Consider the following 19,417-nt stretch of genomic DNA (forward strand, 5'->3'; position numbering starts at 1 on the left):
GTTCATCCTTGACAATCACTAATCAACAGCCAAAAAGAGCACATCATCATGTTCTCTCTTTTATGGCACCAATGTGAGGGGTTATGGCAAGGGGAAAGGTGTTGCAGTAGTCTAGTGTAGTGCAGGCAGAGTACAAATTACATTGAGTATACAAAACATTAAGAACACCTGCTCTTTCCATTACATAGTCTAACCAGGTGAAAGCTATTATCTCTTATTGATGTCACTTGCTAAATCCACTTCTATCATTGTAGATGAAGGGGAGGAGACAGATTAAAGAAGGATTTTTAAGCCTTGAGACAATTGAGACATGGATTGTGTATGTGTGCCATTCAGAGTGAGAATGGGCAGTGGTATGGTAGTAGGTGCCAGGCGCACCGGTTTGTGTCAAGAACTGCAATGCTGCTGGGTTTCTCACTCTCAACAGTTTCCCGTGTGTATCAAGAGTGGTCCACCACCCAAACTGCATTGGAGTCAACATAGGCCAGCATCCCTGTGGAATGCTTTAGACACCTGGTAGAGTCCATGCCCTGATGTATTGAGGCTGTTCTGAGGGCAGAAGAATGGGTGGGGTGCAACTCAAAGAGACCTCCACAAAGTTTGACTTTTGTTGCCTTTAGAGGAGCTCATGTCTAAATTCAGGAACCTAACTCTCCCGTAATTCACACTCTGGGTACGGGAACAATGACAAGTGAATCTGATGAGCTTTGTGTTCACATTGCCCTAAAAAAGGGAACCGAACCGAGGAATTCAAGCGAACTGAACTCGGAACCGAACTGGTGGTCTCACTTCGGTTCGCTTCGGGGGCTCTTTTGAGTAGTCAGAGTTCCTTTGGAGTGGTCACACTGCACAAAAAATTAAGAGAACTGCGCCGAGTTCACACAAATTGGCTGAAAGGGACCAAGTATGAAAATACACTAACTAAAAAATCTTTTGCATGCCAGGATGGAAAGCATTTGAGCTATGAGTAACAACAAGCTAAACAGGTTTGCACAAATGTACAAATGCTTTGTTATCGTCTCTGTACTTTCATGCGTGCATGTTTCAATCCACAGGGACCTTACTGGTAATGCTTCCTCTGTTAGGTTACCTATCAGTTTACAGTAAACTCTTATCACACCACAATAGAGGAACTCCTTATCAGGCCATTACAAGGATTTATTTCTCTTTGACTTGACTTATGGGTAGCAACTCAAAAAGGAATGAGGAAGTATCCAAGAATTACAGAAGGGGAATGTTTTATTTAACTACGTACACACGGAGTCAGTCATTCATTGTTGCTGTGGTAAAGGAACTAGGAAGGACAAATCTGTTCAGGTGAGATTTTTTATAGTTCATCTGAAAGTAAAGCTTTCTATCATCAAGTAAGATGTCATTCTAATCTACAATTTCAGATTAACTGTCTCATTGAAAGGTGGGAATTATGTGTAGGCCATTGTGTGTCTGTGAGCGTGCAGTCTATGCACAGTATCAAAACGAGAAAAGCTTTTAATTCTAGATCATTGTTTTTCTTGTTAGTCTAGGAGATTGAATGGCGACTGAATCAAACTCTGGTCAAGGCATCAGGGAATATGCAGATTTTGCAACAGATACGTCTGGAGCCAGCTGCTCTGAGAACAGCCTGGAGTTCATCTGTGAGTTACGCCCAGGTAAGGGCCTCCAGGCTGGGGAGAGGCAAGAGAAAGTCCTGGTAGTGGCGAGGCTACCAGCACAATGCAGTGTACATCAGCTACGTCTTCGTATCTGCATGCAAACTCAAGAGCTGAACTGCCATCCCGATCCATTAAGCCTGTTGGACCCTGAAAAGTTCATACTGCTTTACCCCAAGGGAGAGGACTGGTATGAGATCTTTGACGACTGCCAGGTTCTCCGGACTCTGGATGTACCATGGTCACGTGACTCCCGGGGACGGCAGGTAGCTTGCATAGTGGTGTCGCCTCAGCCAGATGACACAGAGGAGAGGCAGAGCCACCACCGTACCCTGGTCAACCTGATTGGCCATGACCTGGATACAGTAGCAGCAAATAGGCTCGGCGAGCTCAGCTTCACACGCAGGAAGCTGGCTTCTCCACGCCAGGAAGAGCTAAGAAGGCGGGATGCCAGGGCCTATGCAACAGAGCCATGGACCACCTCAGCCCCCTTCCCAAAAGTCCAGGAGGAACAGCTCAGCCGAAAGATATCAGTCACCATGCATCACAATGACGTGTGCTTCAGTGTAAAGGTGGATTTTAATATAACACCTGAAGGTCTCATAAAGGTCTTCCGAGAAATCATGGTAGACCATGCTCTGGAATGTGAGTCTGGTGACATGGTTCTCAAGGTCTGTGGCAGGGAGGAGTTCCTCTCTGGAGACTTCCCTTTCTCTGACTCCCTGTGGGTACGGCAGTGTCTGAAGTCCATGCAGGCGCTTCATCTGTCTGTGGTCCCCATGGCGCAGCTTGATGAGGACACTGTGAGGGCTGAAGACTGGCCCCTTGTGGACAGCTTCACTGGGCTTTCCAGCTCCCATGAGGAGCTGGCCCTGGAGGGAAAGGATGTGGACGACATCCTCATGATTTCACTCTGGGACTGCAACCGCAAGTTCAGAGTGAAGCTCCTGGGCTTCGACATACCCCAACCCCCTGGCAAGCCTCCTCAGTTCATCCACGTGGAGGCCTCTATCCTCTACGGGAGCAAGGTGGTAACCTCTGTTTGTTCCACACCCAAGGCCTTTGCTGATGAAGTTCTGTGGAACGAGTGGTTGGAGTTTGATATCCTCCTCAGGGATCTTCCCCGTGGAGCTAAGCTGGGCCTGACCATCAATGCTTGCACCCATGATAGCGCCGCAACAAAGGAATTCAAATCCCCAGCCTCTGGTCTTAAAGCTCCAGACTACCAGAGAGGGAAGGGAAAGCTGCTGTACTTTGTGAATCTCCTTCTGATAGACCACAGGTCCGTCCTCAGCCAAGGGCCACACACCCTTCACATGTGGGCCTATCCCGAGCTGGAGGAAGAGGCTTTTACCTATAAGGCGGATAAGCTTTCCTCTGCCACCAACCCAGACGTGGCAGAATCCATGGCTATCACCTTCCTCCTGGACCGCTACAGTTTCCCTGTGGTTCTCCCTCACAGCACAACCTCCCCTGGATCCTGCTCCCCTCTTGGTCAGTCTTTCCCCTCATCCTCACCCAACTCCAGCTTATCTGATAAAAGCCTGTCTCCCATCGCGAGCGACACGTTTGCCAGATCCTCCTCGTCCCCAGTGACCACAGACAGGGCCCGTCTGAGAAGGTTCAGGGAGGAGAGTGTCCAGTATGCCTCTAACCTCCCCCAGTTCCTGCGCAGCGTAGACTGGCTAAGACCCAGCTCTGTGCAGGATGTCCACTGGCTGCTGAGTCACTGGGAACCCCCAGACCTGGATGTCTCCGTGGCCCTGGAGCTGCTCAGTGTGGACTTTGCTGATGAGAGGGTCAGGAAGCTGGCTGTCCAGAGACTGGAGAGCTTGTCTAATGATGAGATGCTGAAATATCTGCTGCAGCTGGTGCAGGTACGTTGAATAGGGGACAAATATGTAATAGATGGAATCAAATGATTGATTTGTCCTTCTGTACATTGAAAAAAAAGCGATTTGAAATAAGTCTTTAATTATCGGATATCTATGGATAACATGTTATTTTACAGCCTGGTTATTACCTGGCATTTCTTAGAACTGGACAATTGTATTGTAAGCAAACATTTCTCTGTTAAGTCTACATCCATTGTATTTGGTGCACGTAGCATAACATTTTGTTTGGTAGAATACAAAGGAGTAACAATTGTTACCAAGAAGTCACTCATTCATGTTGCTCAGCAAACATTGACATAGTTTTCACTGTGCACACTGGGATGTTTGTTTACAGTATTGTGTTATTATTTCTCTCTTTTCATAGACTCTCAAAGTGGAGCCTTACCATGACAGCTTCCTGGCTAGATTCCTCATCCAAAGGGCTCTCAGAGTATGTGACATGTGTGTGTGAACTTCTATGTTTTAGTTTCCAAGGAATTTATTGACTGTGATTTATTGGGGTCACGGGAGTGAACCTGTACCCTGCTATGCTTGTAATGCATAAATAACATACATTATCTATAGTAAGATATACTTCAATTAACTTTCCTCTGGCGTACAGAGCAAGAGGATTGGCCACTTCTTCTTCTGGTACCTGCGCAGTGAGGTGGAGGGCTGCCCGTTCTTCCGTCAGCGTATGGCTGTGGTGCTAGAGGCCTACCTGCTGGGCTGTGGCCAGGCCATGCTGAGCAGTTTCATCAACCAGGTGCAGGCTGTGGAGGCACTACATGAGGTGGCCAGTGTGGTCAAGAGACTCTACCCTGACAAGACGGACCTCCCATCCACAGGTGGGGTTCTGGCCTGGCTCCACTGGGATGTAGAACATAGAACATGTCATAGAATATAAATAGAACAAATTCCATTGGGTCAGAGTGGAATAAATATATTGCTGTGAACATTGGAATGTTCATACACTTGCCTTTGGAGTGTTATAAAATCAAATTTGATCGAATCATATAAAGCTGGTAACAGATTGTTTGTTCCCCAGCTGCCCAGAAGCTTCAGGAGCTCCTGAGGACATGTAATCTCCCATCAGACTTCCAAGTGCCCTTTGACCCACGCATCAGAGCAGGCAGAATCCTGGTAAGGTTAATTCAGTTTCTGTATGGCAGGAAGGGACATTTTAGCCAGAATGTGTTGTTGCTGTCAGGGTCACAAAAACAACTTACTGTGATTCTAACCCCCCATGTATTTTACACTCTAACTTCAATGAGTTCTCAGGTGAAATTGAACTTGATGTACCAGGAAGTTTGAAACAGGTTGAGTGGGTGTGGAGCTTATATTCATGAGCTCGCATTGACTGACAGCTCTTTGAAACGCCTATGTCAAGAAACTTGGATATAGTGTAGTGAGTAATGTTGCAGTAAAATTATGTCATTCAAATTTGGTTATTAACAAATAAACTCAAACAACATTGAAATTGCATCAATTGTGTAAAAAAATGTATACAGTGCCTTGCGAAAGTATTCGGCCCCCTTGAACTTTGCGACCTTTTGCCAGATTTCAGGCTTCAAACATAAAGATATAAAACTGTATTTTTTTGTGAAGAATCAACAACAAGTGGGACACAATCATGAAGTGGAACGACATTTATTGGATATTTCAAACTTTTTTAACAAATCAAAAACTGAAAAATTGGGCGTGCAAAATTATTCAGCCCCTTTACTTTCAGTGCAGCAAACTCTCTCCAGAAGTTCAGTGAGGATCTCTGAATGATCCAATGTTGACCTAAATGACTAATGATGATAAATACAATCCACCTGTGTGTAATCAAGTCTCCGTATAAATGCACCTGCACTGTGATAGTCTCAGAGGTCCGTTAAAAGCGCAGAGAGCATCATGAAGAACAGGGAACACACCAGGCAGGTCCGAGATACTGTTGTGAAGAAGTTTAAAGCCGGATTTGGATACAAAAATATTTCCCAAGCTTTAAACATCCCAAGGAGCACTGTGCAAGCGATAATATTGAAATGGAAGGAGTATCAGACCACTGCAAATCTACCAAGACCGTCCCTCTAAACTTTCAGCTCATACAAGGAGAAGACTGATCAGAGATGCAGCCAAGAGGCCCATGATCACTCTGGATGAACTGCAGAGATCTACAGCTGAGGTGGGAGACTCTGTCCATAGGACAACAATCAGTCGTATATTGCACAAATCTGGCCTTTATGGAAGAGTGGCAAGAAGAAAGCCATTTCTTAAAGATATCCATAAAAAGTGTCTTTTAAAGTTTGCCACAAGCCACCTGGGAGACACACCAAACATGTGGAAGAAGGTGCTTATGTCAGATGAAACGAAAATTGAACTTTTTGGCAACAATGCAAAATGTTATGTTTGGCGTAAAAGCAACACAGCTGAACACACCATCCCCACTGTCAAACATGGTGGTGGCAGCATCATGGTTTGGGCCTGCTTTTCTTCAGCAGGGACAGGGAAGATGGTTAAAATTGATGGGAAGATGGATGGAGCCAAATACAGGACCATTCTGGAAGACAACCTGATGGAGTCTGCAAAAGACCTGAGACTGGGATGGAGATTTGTCTTCCAACAAGACAATGATCCAAAACATAAAGCAAAATCTACAATGGAATGGTTCAAAAATAAACAAATCCAGGTGTTAGAATGGCCAAGTCAAAGTCCAGACCTGAATCCAATCGAGAATCTGTGGAAAGAACTGAAAACTGCTGTTCACAAATGCTCTCCATCCAACCTCACTGAGCTCGAGCTGTTTTGCAAGGAGGAATGGGAAAAAATGTCAGTCTCTCGATGTGCAAAACTGATAGAGACATACCCCAAGCGACTTACAGCTGTAATCACAGCAAAAGGTGGCGCTACAAAGTATTAACTTAAGGGGGCTGAATAATTTTGCACGCCCAATTTTTCAGTTTTTGATTTGTTAAAAAAGTTTGAAATATCCAATAAATGTCGTTCCACTTCATGATTGTGTCCCACTTGTTGTTGATTCTTCACAAAAAAATACAGTTTTATATCTTTATGTTTGAAGCCTGAAATGTGGCAAAAGGTCGCAAAGTTCCAGGGGGCCGAATACTTTCGCAAGGCACTGTATCTCCAATTTGACATGTCTCTTGTGATGCAGTGATGGATATGTTGACATGACAACTGCGTTAAATTTTGAACGATCCTTCCCTCCTATTTTGTTCCATGCTGGCTAAAGACCTAGCTAGCCAGTAACTAGCAAACACTAGACACAAATCAAAAGGAAAACATTAGTATCTTTGCCATAGATGAAGTGTAACAATTTAATTATATTTGCTGACACCCTACAGTCAAATTTTGGCACCAGTAGAGTAGCTAACTAGCTATGTAAACCACGCCCCTCTGCAAACACACCTCCGATGTTGGCCTTCTCCGATGTTGGCCTTCTCCGGTGTTGGCCTTCTCCGATGTTGGCCTTCTCCGGTGTTGGCCTTCTCTGGTGTTGGCCTTCTCTGGTGTTGGCCTTCTCCGATGTTGGCCTTCTCCGATGTTGGCCTTCTCCGGTGTTGGCCTTCTCTGGTGTTGGCCTTCTCCGGTATTGGCCTTCTCCGATGTTGGCCTTCTCCGATGTTGGCCTTCTCCGATGTTGGCCTTCTCCGGTGTTGGCCTTCTCCGATGTTGGCCTTCTCCGATGTTGGCCTTCTCCGATGTTGGCCTTCTCCGGTGTTGGCCTTCTCTGGTGTTGGCCTTCTCTGGTGTTGGCCTTCTCCGATGTTGGCCTTCTCCGATGTTGGCCTTCTCCGGTGTTGGCCTTCTCCGATGTTGGTTCATGAAAAACATGATTTTGACTGTTCATGACCTTTAATAAATAGTGTTGTTGGTTGTCATTTCATATTATGATATGTTAACAGTCACTTCCCTCTGGCCAATCCCATTCCCAATCCTCCAATCCCCACAACTCTAGCTGGACAGGTGCAAGGTTATGGCCTCCAAGAAGAAGCCTCTGTGGCTTGAGTTTTCCTCCATGGACTCTCCATGCCCCTCTGGTCCCCCTGTAGGCATCATCTTCAAACAGGGGGATGACCTCCGACAGGACATGCTGGTGATTCAGGTGAGTAAAGACTCAATGATCGGTGGAAAATACGGCATTTAAAAAGTGATTATATAACTTAAAACGTATTTTTATTTAATTGTTAGGTAATGTTTGATTATATTTGATTGATCAATTTGTATGATGTTTCCAGACACTGGTGGTGATGGATTCTATATGGCAGGAGAAATCACTGGATCTGAATCTTGTGCCCTATGGTTGCATCTCTACAGGATACAATATAGGTAATTAACAATAGTTCAATATTCAGTCTCTAATTGAAAATGCACTGTGTCACAATCATTGATAACCACTTACTTATCTGTTTTCAGGCATGATAGAGATTGTGAGAGATGCCGTCACCATTGCTGCCCTGCAGAGGATCCAAGGAGGCACAACAGGAGCCTTCAAGAACGATGCCCTGTTTGAGTGGCTCAGGGGGAAGTGTCCACTCCAAGAGATTGTAAATAACACATACATATCACAATTTCTTCCCTAATTTCAATATGGATCAATAGCTATACCTCCTATCTCCACGAATCCCTTTTCAATCTTAGACATGATACAGTAGTTTATGAGAGGCTGTGCAGAAGTCATTTCGCTTTTGCCCAGTGACATTGTGACATTTTATGCTCATGCTTTTACAAATCCCTGACCTTCTCCCACCTAATCTCAGCACTATCAGGCTATGGAGAGGTTTGTTAACTCTTGTGCTGGATACTGCGTGGCCACGTATGTGATGGGGATAGGGGACCGCCACAATGACAACATCATGATTACAGACCAAGGTAAGAATGAGAATAGTGTTTTACATTTCACTAACAGAAAAGAAGAATGGAAGACACTGCATAAAAGAGTGTTATTTTGTCCCCCCAATATGTGATGAATGCATTCTAGGTACTCGCACTCAAACCATGAAAAGGAATACAAAGGAGGCGGAGATTAAAAAATAAACCTAATTTGATCCACGCTCGAAAGAATAGCAAAAGGTGCTAGTGCAAAGCACAAAAACATTCTAAACAGAAAACAGCACATATTTCGGCTTATATGGCTTCATCAGTCCGTTCCAGTGCTTGTAGAGCACTGATGAAGGCATAGAAGCCTAAACATATTCATTCTCCCACGCAACAGTAACCTTCCATTGTAGCCTGAGTGCAGACCGACCCATCACACATATGGATTGGGAAAAAATAGACGCATCCATTGGTTCAATATTCTCCAGTGTTTTTATTTCGTTTTAGCAGCCCTAGAGCCTAGTCCGGTACTGACAACCTAATTGAATCCAATGAATTGCACTATGCATGTTTTCATTTTGGCAAATAACTTCCATTAACAAGAATCCTTAACATAAATGTGAAAAATGTACCAATATAAATAATTATAATGGTTCAAAATATGTACATTTGTTGTTGATTTGTCATTAACCATTTGTGTGTTGTGTGACTAATTAGTGCACCAATTAGATGTACTAACAGCAGTTCATTTTGCCAAGCTGCTCAAACATTCACAGTGGGCCTTAAGGGAACATGGTTGAGTAACACAGCACTAGATATACGTCTTTGGTGACCTTTTCACTCATGTCAGGTTCACCTTTTCTGCATTATCTGTTTTTTTGTTTGACAAAATCTATTTTGTGCTCAGTATTCAAAGACCAAAATAAAGATGAGCATTTGTATGTATTCTAAGCAGACTGAAGCATGTACATTTAGTTGCCAGTGGCAACTGTTTTTTATATAAAACGTTTTACATGCAGTACCTGCAATGTAAAAAAAAAAATCAAGGCAAGGTCATCAGTCTCAATGAAACAGCCTGTCCTTTTTCATATCCTGTCCTTTTTCATATCCTGTCCCTTCTGAATCTGCATTGCTTGCTGTTTGTGGTTTTAGGCTGGGTATCTGTAAAGCACTTTGTGACAAACGACTGATGTAAAAAGCGCTTTATAGAATACATTTTGTTGATTGATTCCCTGTCCTCTTGATATGGTGAGTGGAGTGTTATAAATGTAAAGCATGTTTTTCTGCTCCAAAGGGAATCTGTTTCACATTGACTTTGGCCACATCCTGGGGAACACCAAACGGTTCCTGGGGGTTAGCAGGGAGAGGGTCCCCTTTGTCCTCACTCCTGACTTCCTCTATGTCATGGGCAGGATCAAAGGTCAACCCAGTCTCTACTTCCAGAAGTTCAGGGTAAGCGGCCTATCTGAAGCTCCTCACTTTCTTTTAAATGTGAAGACTAAATAACTGCTGAAGTTATTTATTATTTTGTCTAACCTTGTCTTCTGAGTTTGTGTATGTTTGTGTGGTTGTGTCAAACGAGTGGTTATTCTCTCCCCACTTGCAGGACACATGTACCCAGGCCTACCTGTCCCTGCGCTCCCACTCTCGCCTGCTGGTGACCCTCTTCTCCCTCATGCTCTTGACGGGGATCCCTGAGCTCAGTGCTGCAGAGGACATGCGCTACCTCCGGGACGCACTGCAGGACGACAAGGGGGAGGACAACGCACGGGACCACTTCCACCAGCAGATAGCAAAGTGCGAGGAACTGGGCTGGACAGTTCAAGCCAACTGGTGGATCCACATGTTGGCTGGCATTAAGTAGAACCAACTTCCAGAAGCCCATTTATGCCTGAGATTCATGTGATTTTGTCATTTGTTTTTAAACCCAACAGAATCAGGTGTTACACAACAAACTGGCATTGACAGGATGTAGTACTCAAGTGTCAGGCCAAATTCAAATCCTGCATGAGGGAGGGTTGCTGTTCTCCACCTGTGCGATATGCTCCAGCTGACTAGAATAAATTGTGTTGATTCGAATAAATTGGTATGATAGCATGCGGACAATGTATGTCCTTAATGATATCTGATTTGAAATGATACAATGACTATGAGGTTAAAGTGCAGACTGTCAGCTTTAATATATCGGGGGAACTATTTAGAAATTACAGAACTTTTTGTACATGGTACGCCCATTTTAGGGGACCAAATTATTGGAAAAAATGTACTTATGTGTATTAAAGTAGTCTAAAGTTTAGTATTGGGTCCCGTATTCCCAGCACACAATGATTACATCAAGCATGTGACTCTAAAAAGTTGTTGGGTGCATTTGCTGTTTGTTTTGGTTGTGTTTCTGATTATTTTATGCCCAATAGAAATGAATGGTAAATCATGTATTGTGTCATTTTGGAGTCAGTTCTATTGTAAATAAGAATAGAATATGTTTCTGAACACTTCTACATTCATGTGGATGCTACCATGATTACAGATAATCCTGAATGAATCGTGAATAATGATAAGGGAGAAAGTCATAGACACGCAAATAACATAGCCCCCCAAAATGCCTACCTCCCCTGTTATTGTAATGGTGAGAGGTTAGCATGTCTTGGGGGCTTGATATTTGTGTGTCTGTCTCACACAAATAACTTTCTCTCTCATCATTATTCACAATTAATTCAAGACTCCGTAATCATGGTATACTGAACAAAAATATAAAAATTCAACAATTTCAAAGATTTTACTCAGTTACAGTTCTTTTAAGGAAATAAGTCAATTGAAATAAACTAATTAGGCCCTAATCTATGGATTTCACATGACTAGACAGGGGTGCAGCCATGGGTGGAGCTGGGAGGGCATAGACCCACTCACTTGGCAGCCAGTCATAGCCAATCAGAATTAGTTTTCACCACAAAAGGGCTTTATTATAGACAGAAATACTCCTCAGGACCACAGCTCCCTCAGACAATCCCGCAGGTGAAGAAGCCAAATGTGGAGGTCCTGGGCTGGCGTGGTTACACGTGGTCTACGGTTGTGATGCCGGTTGGACGTACTGCCAAATTCTCTAGAACAACAATGGAGTCAGCTTATGATAGAGAAATGAACATTCAATTATCTGGCAATGGGCTCTGGTGGACATTCCTGCAGTGAGCATGCCAATTACACTCTCCCTCAAAACTTGAGACATCTGTGGCATTGTGTTGTGTGAAAAAACGGCATGTTTTAGAGTGGCCTTTTATTGTCCTCAGCACAAGGTGCACCTGTGTAATGATCATGCTGTTTAATCTGCTTGTTGATATGCCACACCTGTCAGGTGGATGGATAATCTTGGCAAAGGAGAGATGTTTACTAACAGGGATGTAAACAAATGTGTGCACTAAATTTAAGAGAAATAAGCTTCTTGTGCATATGGAACATTTCTGGGATCTTTTATTTCAGCTCATGGAACATGGGACCAACACTTTACATGTTGCATTTATATTTTTATTCAGTGTAGAATCCACATGAATGTAGAAGTGTTTAGAAACATATTCTATTCTTATTTACAATAAAAGTGACTCCGGAATGACACAATATATTATGTACCATTGACGGTGAGTGTTAGTAAAGAAAGTGACTAAAGGAAGTGAGAGATAGTGAGGTTATGCATGTATATTAGTACAGATATACAATGTAGTGTGTGTGAGGGGGTCTAATCTATTTGTGTACATGTTTGTCCGTCACTTGTATGTGTAGGCCTACTGTAGTGACAGGCAATATGGCAGCATGGCATCATGATGCAGACAGGGATTGTTTCTCAGAAACCCTCATTTTGAGAGTTAATTAAAGCTGTGTGGGTGGAGCCTCACAGAGAGCCTGCATGTGATAGTAGGACTAGGGCACTTAGGGGTACAGTGGTGAGGTGAAGGGGGGCAGCATGGACCTGCCTCCTCTACTCACTCTCCTCCCTCTATTTGATGCTCTCTTTTAACGATCCTGGTCGCTTAGCTCGCTCCTTCATCGCCTTTTTCATCCATCTATCTGTCTCCTTTGAAACAATTTCCCACAAATACTAGTTTTTAGTTTTCCTCATCTCTTCTATGTTCTCTACTGTCCTTTTCTATATTGTCCCTCTCGTTAACTCTCCCCCCCCCCCTCCTCCCTCTCCCTTTAGTGTAGTGTTTCTGTGTCACTGTGTCAGAGCTGCTTAGTGGTTTGACCTGGCATTGGCCCTGTTCTGGAGCACTGGGTGCCCCCTGCCCACGCCACCAGACAAAGCTCAGACACCACCGCCACCACTCTGCCTACTGCATCAAGGGGTAAGTACATGTCTCTCTTCTAGGATGTCCAGTTCTAGCGAAATATGAAAATGGGGTTGTATTTAGTAATTGAAGTCTATGGGTGTCCATCCATGTAGAAGAGTAACAGTATGGGCAAGGACTATATCCTCTCGCCATAGCACGTTGACAGAGTTACAGTGAGCTGGATATTAAAACAGAGGTGCCGTTCATTAGATAGTTCAGTTTTAGGTCACCATTCAGGGGCTTTTCTCAGAACAATACCAGCGGTGTGCCAGCAAGAAATGGGTGTGAGTCACAGGGGTGGCACAGTGTGTGTTGCCATGGCATGCTGCGGCTTTGTGCAGGGTGTTGGACTCTGTACTGGGCAGGAGGTGGCTGTCTGAGAGAAACTGAAGCTGGGTGTTGTTGTTTTAGAGTTGATTGCTTTCCTTGAATCAATACTCCTCCACTGTCTTCCTTACAAGGGTTTGTTTGTTTGATTATAGTCATGGCCTCTAGAGGATTCTCACATGGTGGTTATTGTGAGAGATGAACCTTAAAGGTATGATTATAACTATAGATATATGAAACTAATCAGAGTAACCAAGGCTGGGGTGTGTTTAGTGAAGGTCCTCTAAGGTCTCACATGGTGGTCACTGCTCCTTGTGAGAGATGGACAGGTGTGATGGACAAGTTACGGAGGCCAAATTGAAATTGATCTCCCTCCCTGTTTCACAAATGATGTTCCATCTATAGATATATGAAACAAGGATAGAATGACGAGCGTCACGGTCCAATTACTCACTTTTCTAATGTATAACAACAGCATTTGGGTGCAAATCAAATAGTTTTTTTTAATGGACCTAGAGTAACCGAAGTAACATTTTTTCTTTTCAATGATTAAATAGCACAGAACAGGATGTAGACCAATATACCCTGTATGAAGGATTAAAAAGACTAAATAACCATTACAGGCCCTGCTCGTGCCATTATTTCTGACAGCATAAGAGGAGAGATCTGTTTTGACTGAAATATCTATGGTGTGTAATTACTAGGTTGTCAGAATTTTCTCAGTTGTTTTGTCCTAGCAGCCTTCAATCTATGTGCAATTATTATGAAAAATGTAGCCTACTTTTGCATCATTTTGTTAAATATGTGATAGCTACTGGCTAAATAACAGTAATAATCAAGTCTTGATGGTCACTTTAAATGGGTTTGTCCTAATGATATACTGTGCACTATGCTATGCTAGACATGCTGATAGCCAGGGCGTTATAATTTGAGACCACTGCCCTAGATCTCCTGCCCTCCCCCATCACAACCTGTCTTTGTCACCACGTGGAGATGAGAACGCTCCGCAGGGTGGGGCAGTGGTGGGGCATGTTATTAGGGGGCGAGACACTGCCTGTGAATACCCATTAATATGAGCACAGGTGAAGATTGAGAATGAAATCAGAATGAACTAGTTGAGTGATTGATCAAGACATAATTATATTTTATGTGAGAATAATGAGCCCCATAGATTTCTTTAGATTTTCTCCAGCCTCAGATCTCTCATTGTTTGCATCCTTCCGGAATGAATCCTCCTTGTTCACCTACATGGATACCCTTGGTTTCTACATGTCATTACCAGAGGGAAAGATAATGAATATATACTGTATGTGATGGTGTGTGTGTTCCTCTTCACGGTCGTGTTCTCTTGCAGGGTCCCTGCTTTGAGCTGCAGCAGCCCGTGGCTAACCTGTTATGACATGGTGCAGCGTCCTCTGACCCCCCCATGACGGGGGGCTACTGCAGGGGTACGGAAGGCCCCACAATCAGCCTATATTTTGGAGGGAAATGCCACTGATAGATTAGCCAAGCCAAAATGACTTAATATTAATGAGGAAAGTATCGTTAATTATAGGACATAACATTGAGAGAAATGCATCTGCCAGCACCTCTCTGATTCAAAGGGTTTGGGTTAAATGCGGAAGACACATTTCAGTTGAATGCGTTTAGTTGTACGACTAACTAGGTATCCTCATTTGCCTAAATCCTCTCTATTGGTAATACAAACATCATGATCATCAAACATCTACACAGTTCATTGTAAGACACTATTATATGGGCATACGTTTCTTTACCGACTATATAGTCACATTTTTGTTTAGACTATTGCTGGCCTTTATTTGGCCTTCTGTTTCCACTTTCCAGGGATGTGACAGATGCTGCCTGGGATCTGCGACCTTTGCCGTTTTCCAGCATGACTGATTTCCTCTGGTGTTCAGAGTGGACTGGGGCTTTCTAGCACCATTTTAAATCAGTTATGTTGAAGGGGCATGGCACCTCTTAGTCAACACAGAGAGAAAGGGAGACCTCAGCCATCAAACTGTTCCAGCTATCTCCAGAATCTCATTTTATGGCAACACTGCCTAGGGCTAGGTAGATGTTTTAATTTATTTATAGAGGGGCAGAGATATGTCATTACTGGTCTAACATTTAGTTGAAACGGTTACATTTAATGCCACAACAATTTTGGCATGGGGAAAATGGAGTGGATCAAAGCAGAGTGTTTGCATGTGATAGTCTGTATGCTACTTGTGTGACAAATCTGACTAGTGGTTTCTTACTTTCTTTCTGTTTCTGAATTTATTTAATTATGGTATTCACTGCTTGTCGTGTTTTTCTTCCAATCAGGCTTTCTGTCTTACTCAGCCCGTAATGTAAGATGACTTTCTCACCCCCTCTCTTGTCGTCTCTCACTAATGTATCTATTCTGTTACCTTTTGACTAGTGATTGGTTTGGGATTAACAGGGCGAGTTTGGGCGCGCAGTCTTGGTTAATAATTAGACTGGAACAGACACACACACACACACACACACACACACACACACACACACACACACACACACACACACACACACACACACATCCTGTCAGATGGAGGTCTCTCCATCTGACAGGATGTGAGACAGTGAGAGAGTGATTGAGAGTCAGGAGAGCTTTTGTATTCTCTTCCAACAAGGGGAATTAGGTGCTCCCCGCAGCCTGGCAACCATCACCTCTCTGTGGGCGTAACAACACCCCGCTGCCCCTAGAGTAACAGGGCCCTGTGGAGCTGCTGAGAGATGCAGTGTCTCTACACTGACCACTGATGTGAAACAGAGGCGTTTCTCTGTTTAGTTGAAAACAGCCCAGCAGGAAACTGCGCACACACACACACGGCCCCGCACAGCAGCTTTCATCACCTAATACAGAGGTAGGTTTTACATATTAGCTATCTGTTTGAATTGGTGAGGTCCTGTCACCTCTCTATTTCATGTGATAATGAGCACAGTCTTAAATGAGGACAGAACAGCTAGGGATTTGATTGTGTAATTCTTCCTGTAGACGGGAGAGATGAGGGAGTGCACGATCTCTGATGTGTGATGACTTTGATGTTTATCTTTGTTGCTGTTACGCTGGGTATAGATTATAGAAGACAGATGAGTTGGAAATGACAGAAAATAACTAATACCTTCAACCAAATAATATGGTGTTGACTGAGGACTCCATCCCTGTGCCTGTTCAGCTTCCCTGTCGATATGAGCACAGAGGGTATTGAGACAGATGTTCTGGGGAGCAGTCACAGCCTATCTGAACCAAACACTGGGGCTGGAACTGAACAGGACTACTGCCTCTACCTGCACAGGTACTGGATGTTCGTGTGTTTCTTTGGGTTAAAGTAAGTGAGTGTAGATCTGTATGCTGCACATACAGTATATTGGAACCATATGCATACTGTGTGGATGTTAAATGTACCAATTATATCTGTTTACTTACAGATAATTATTAGTGAATTAGTGTTTATGGGTGTGAATTGTATGTCTTCTCAGGGTATTTTTTCAGAATGCATTAATTAATCTCTGTGGGTATCATACAATCCCCACAACACTGCTCTTTTATATAATGTGGGCAATATAATTGGACGGAAGTGTTTGTTTGTGTGATGCAAGTATGGGTTGATATACTGAGGGCATGGTGTGTGTGTGTATGTACTGTGTGTGTGTTTGTTTGATCAGCTGCTGTCTCTCGGTAGGCTGTTCGGGAAGGAGACAGCTGAGTACTTCCTCAACCCATCTCCTGTCCACACTTCCTCACCCACCTGGTACACACTACTGATGAAGAACATGGGAGGTAACTGTTATAATACAAAAGTACATCTTCCCTTTTAGGTGACAATGTTGTATGCAAATGATGTGTGCAAATGTCCCCTTTTTTGGTGGTGCAACTGGTTGGAACATTTCCAGAAGGCATTCAAGTGTGTTCTAACTGGAGCGGGAGGAAGTGGTACAGCCCAGCTAAGCATGCACTGTGAGGTCCACCATTTCACCTTTCTGAAAAGTCCCATTATCCAGCCTAGTGTTTCAACAGACTAATTCCCACTGCTAATGTATTAATTGCCATCTAGTGTCTTGCAGTGTGTTGTATGTAGCTTTTCATGTGACCAGTGTGCCTCTGTGTTATGTATTTATTGTGTTGTGTAGCCAGAAGAACCAACCCTCAGAGCCTGGTTCCTCTCTAGGTTTCTTCCTAGGTTCCTGGCTTCTAGGGAGTTTTTGCTAGCCGCTGTGCTTCTGTCTCTGCATTGCTTGGACTTTAGGGTTTTAGGCTGGGGATCGTTAAAGCTCTGATGTAAAAAGAGCTATAAAAAGGGCTTTCTAAAATACATTTGATTGATTGATTGTGTGTCAGATGAGGTGAGTGCTGAGGCCCTGTGGGACACCTTGAGAGAACACTCCACCAGACGACTCAGAGACCTTGAGGAGGAGGAGGAATCTGAGTCTCTTCAGGTCAGGCTAATTATTCATTACACTGGCTAATAAGTACTAATGAGTAATGCCCCTGAGCGGTTCCTGGTCAGGGTCACATTGTCAGCAAAAGTCAGGGATAAAAATGCAGAACAAAATATGTTTGAGGTTGATATTTCTCATAGACAGCTATGACTTCACTTTCCTGTCCCTTTGTCCACAGTTGGTGAAAGCCTCTGTGAACCAGGATGTACAGAGAGAGCGAGGTCACCTACAGCACCTGGCAGGGGTCAGGTATATGTTCAACCTGGCCCAGCTCCACCAGGCTTACTCTGCCCATGTTCTCTCCCTCAACCATCCAGCTCTGCTCCTAGATGACCTGGAGGAGCTTGAGGGACCACATAGTTACCTACCTATCTCACAAATAAACAGGTGAAGGGAAACCTAGCATTATTAAATAAGCATTAGCTATTACTATTGGTAATATAACTACTATAAGTACTTCCAAAAGCCTTGCGAATTGAAAATCATTTAAATCAGATGTAGAGACCAATCTTGGGTCAGAGTATCATGTATCTTTTTATATTTGTGCTATTAAATGTGCTTATGCTGTGTTATTCGTATTGTAACAAAAATCCATTTGTGTCAGTGAAATTTGAATTTGTGTGTAATGCTGGGACAAATCTTCCACAAGAGGGCAGTCCCAGATTAAGAGGATGAATGTTTAGTTGAATTTATGCTGGTAGTTTTCACTTTAATATGACAAGCTGTACTTTAAAAATTGCATTTCTATAATTTCCACTCATAGTTTTCAACAAATAGTCATTATTTTATTTGTGAAACTGTGTATAATTTTGTGAGTTTGTAATTAAAAGTGACAAGTGGCAAGTGTAATTGATTGAATCATTCAATGTCCAAAATAATAATAAGTATTATCAATCAATCAAATCATCTGTTATAGACACATCATTGAATCCTACTACTCACTGCTCCGGTTCTCAGGGCAACGAGCCTCCATACCAGGCTCCTGATTGGTGGTATGCAGGCCCAAATGATAAACACACTAAACATAAACGTCTGATTGCAGCCAAACACGATGAGTATGAAAGCAAGAAGGTACTTTAGATTTTACAGTGGTCAATTTTCCCTAACCATTGCCATGCATCAATCACCTGGAAGAGTACAGCTCTGTGAAATTACAGCCCCAAACCCCACAATTTGACATCCCTGAAGCAGGAAGGAAGATGGGTGGTGGGAGAGGGGCGCGTGTGATGGTGTCCGTCCATCATTTATTAACTGTGCCAATACTGCCACTGACTTCACGGAAGTGTGGAATTCAGACCTATATAGCCCTGTGCCCATAAATCCTAAAAATACACTACATAATACAAAATATAATACATTTTGCAGTCCTACGGACTACTGTATGTACGGAGCTGAGTTATGCACGTTACTCCAAAATAGCAATTTGACCCTCAAAAAACAATGAATTAATAGACCCTCACAAACCAAACCAATAAATCCATTCTTTGCCCTCACCTGTCACATTAACATATTTTTACACCTAGGGTGGAGGGGAATGGAGGAGGAGGTATATTTATAACAATCCCTGGTCCAGCTAGCTCTAACAGCTCTCTCTACCGTGTTGGTGTTATGATGAGGGAATTCTTAAGTGGGAGGGAATGTGAGGTATGCTGGGGCAGGACTTGGTTATGGATCCTAAGTTGTATTTGTCTGTGATGGGGACAACTCCAAACCTAATACAATAAATCAATACAGTAATGAACAGCAAACTACATAACAGATTTACCACACTACCCATCCCCACACAATATCACCCCCATCTGCCCCTTGAACAACAGACTGCTCTCTTGTTCCTGTGCTCTGCAGAAGTCTGTTTTCTGAGGTTTATCTCCCAGTCAGATTTGGCTGGCACCAGATAATGAGCTTGTTGATGGCTTTTGTCATCATCATTCTATAAAGATGTTTATATTCCTCATAACAA

The 19,417-nt window shown here is 43.3% G+C and overlaps 2 protein-coding genes across 4 annotated transcripts; both read left to right on the forward strand.

Annotated features, from left to right (window-relative positions):
- Positions 1 to 1,011: 1,011 nt before the first annotated feature.
- si:rp71-17i16.5 (phosphatidylinositol 4,5-bisphosphate 3-kinase catalytic subunit gamma isoform) lies at positions 1,012 to 10,772 on the forward strand. Of its 2 annotated transcripts, none has more exons than XM_021616004.3 (11): positions 1,012 to 1,317; positions 1,519 to 3,526; positions 3,909 to 3,974; positions 4,146 to 4,371; positions 4,572 to 4,666; positions 7,485 to 7,631; positions 7,765 to 7,855; positions 7,943 to 8,073; positions 8,287 to 8,398; positions 9,639 to 9,796; positions 9,951 to 10,772. In XM_021616004.3, the coding sequence occupies exons 2-11, from the start codon at positions 1,532 to 1,534 to the stop codon at positions 10,206 to 10,208; spliced, it is 3,279 nt and encodes a 1,092-aa protein (XP_021471679.2). In that variant the 5' UTR covers positions 1,012 to 1,317; positions 1,519 to 1,531; the 3' UTR covers positions 10,209 to 10,772. The 2 variants fall into 2 exon arrangements, with proteins under 2 accessions (XP_021471679.2, XP_021471680.2); XM_021616005.3 differs by having other exon boundaries at positions 1,047 to 1,317; positions 1,524 to 3,526.
- Positions 10,773 to 14,946: 4,174 nt separating this feature from the next.
- On the forward strand, positions 14,947 to 18,306 carry LOC149981263 (uncharacterized). 2 transcript variants are annotated; one of them, XM_090184474.1, is made up of 6 exons: positions 14,947 to 15,063; positions 15,648 to 15,881; positions 16,194 to 16,313; positions 16,701 to 16,798; positions 17,357 to 17,454; positions 17,636 to 18,306. In XM_090184474.1, exons 3-6 carry the CDS (start codon positions 16,207 to 16,209, stop codon positions 17,846 to 17,848), a joined length of 516 nt encoding a protein of 171 aa, XP_090040600.1. In that variant the 5' UTR covers positions 14,947 to 15,063; positions 15,648 to 15,881; positions 16,194 to 16,206; the 3' UTR covers positions 17,849 to 18,306. The 2 variants fall into 2 exon arrangements, with proteins under 2 accessions (XP_090040600.1, XP_090040599.1); XM_090184473.1 differs by having other exon boundaries at positions 14,949 to 15,881; positions 16,194 to 16,346.
- Positions 18,307 to 19,417: the final 1,111 nt, after the last annotated feature.

Source organism: Oncorhynchus mykiss, chromosome 9, assembly GCF_057628025.1.
Source record: "Oncorhynchus mykiss isolate SJ-2025 chromosome 9, ASM5762802v1, whole genome shotgun sequence".
NCBI classification, from domain to species: domain Eukaryota; kingdom Metazoa; phylum Chordata; class Actinopteri; order Salmoniformes; family Salmonidae; genus Oncorhynchus; species Oncorhynchus mykiss.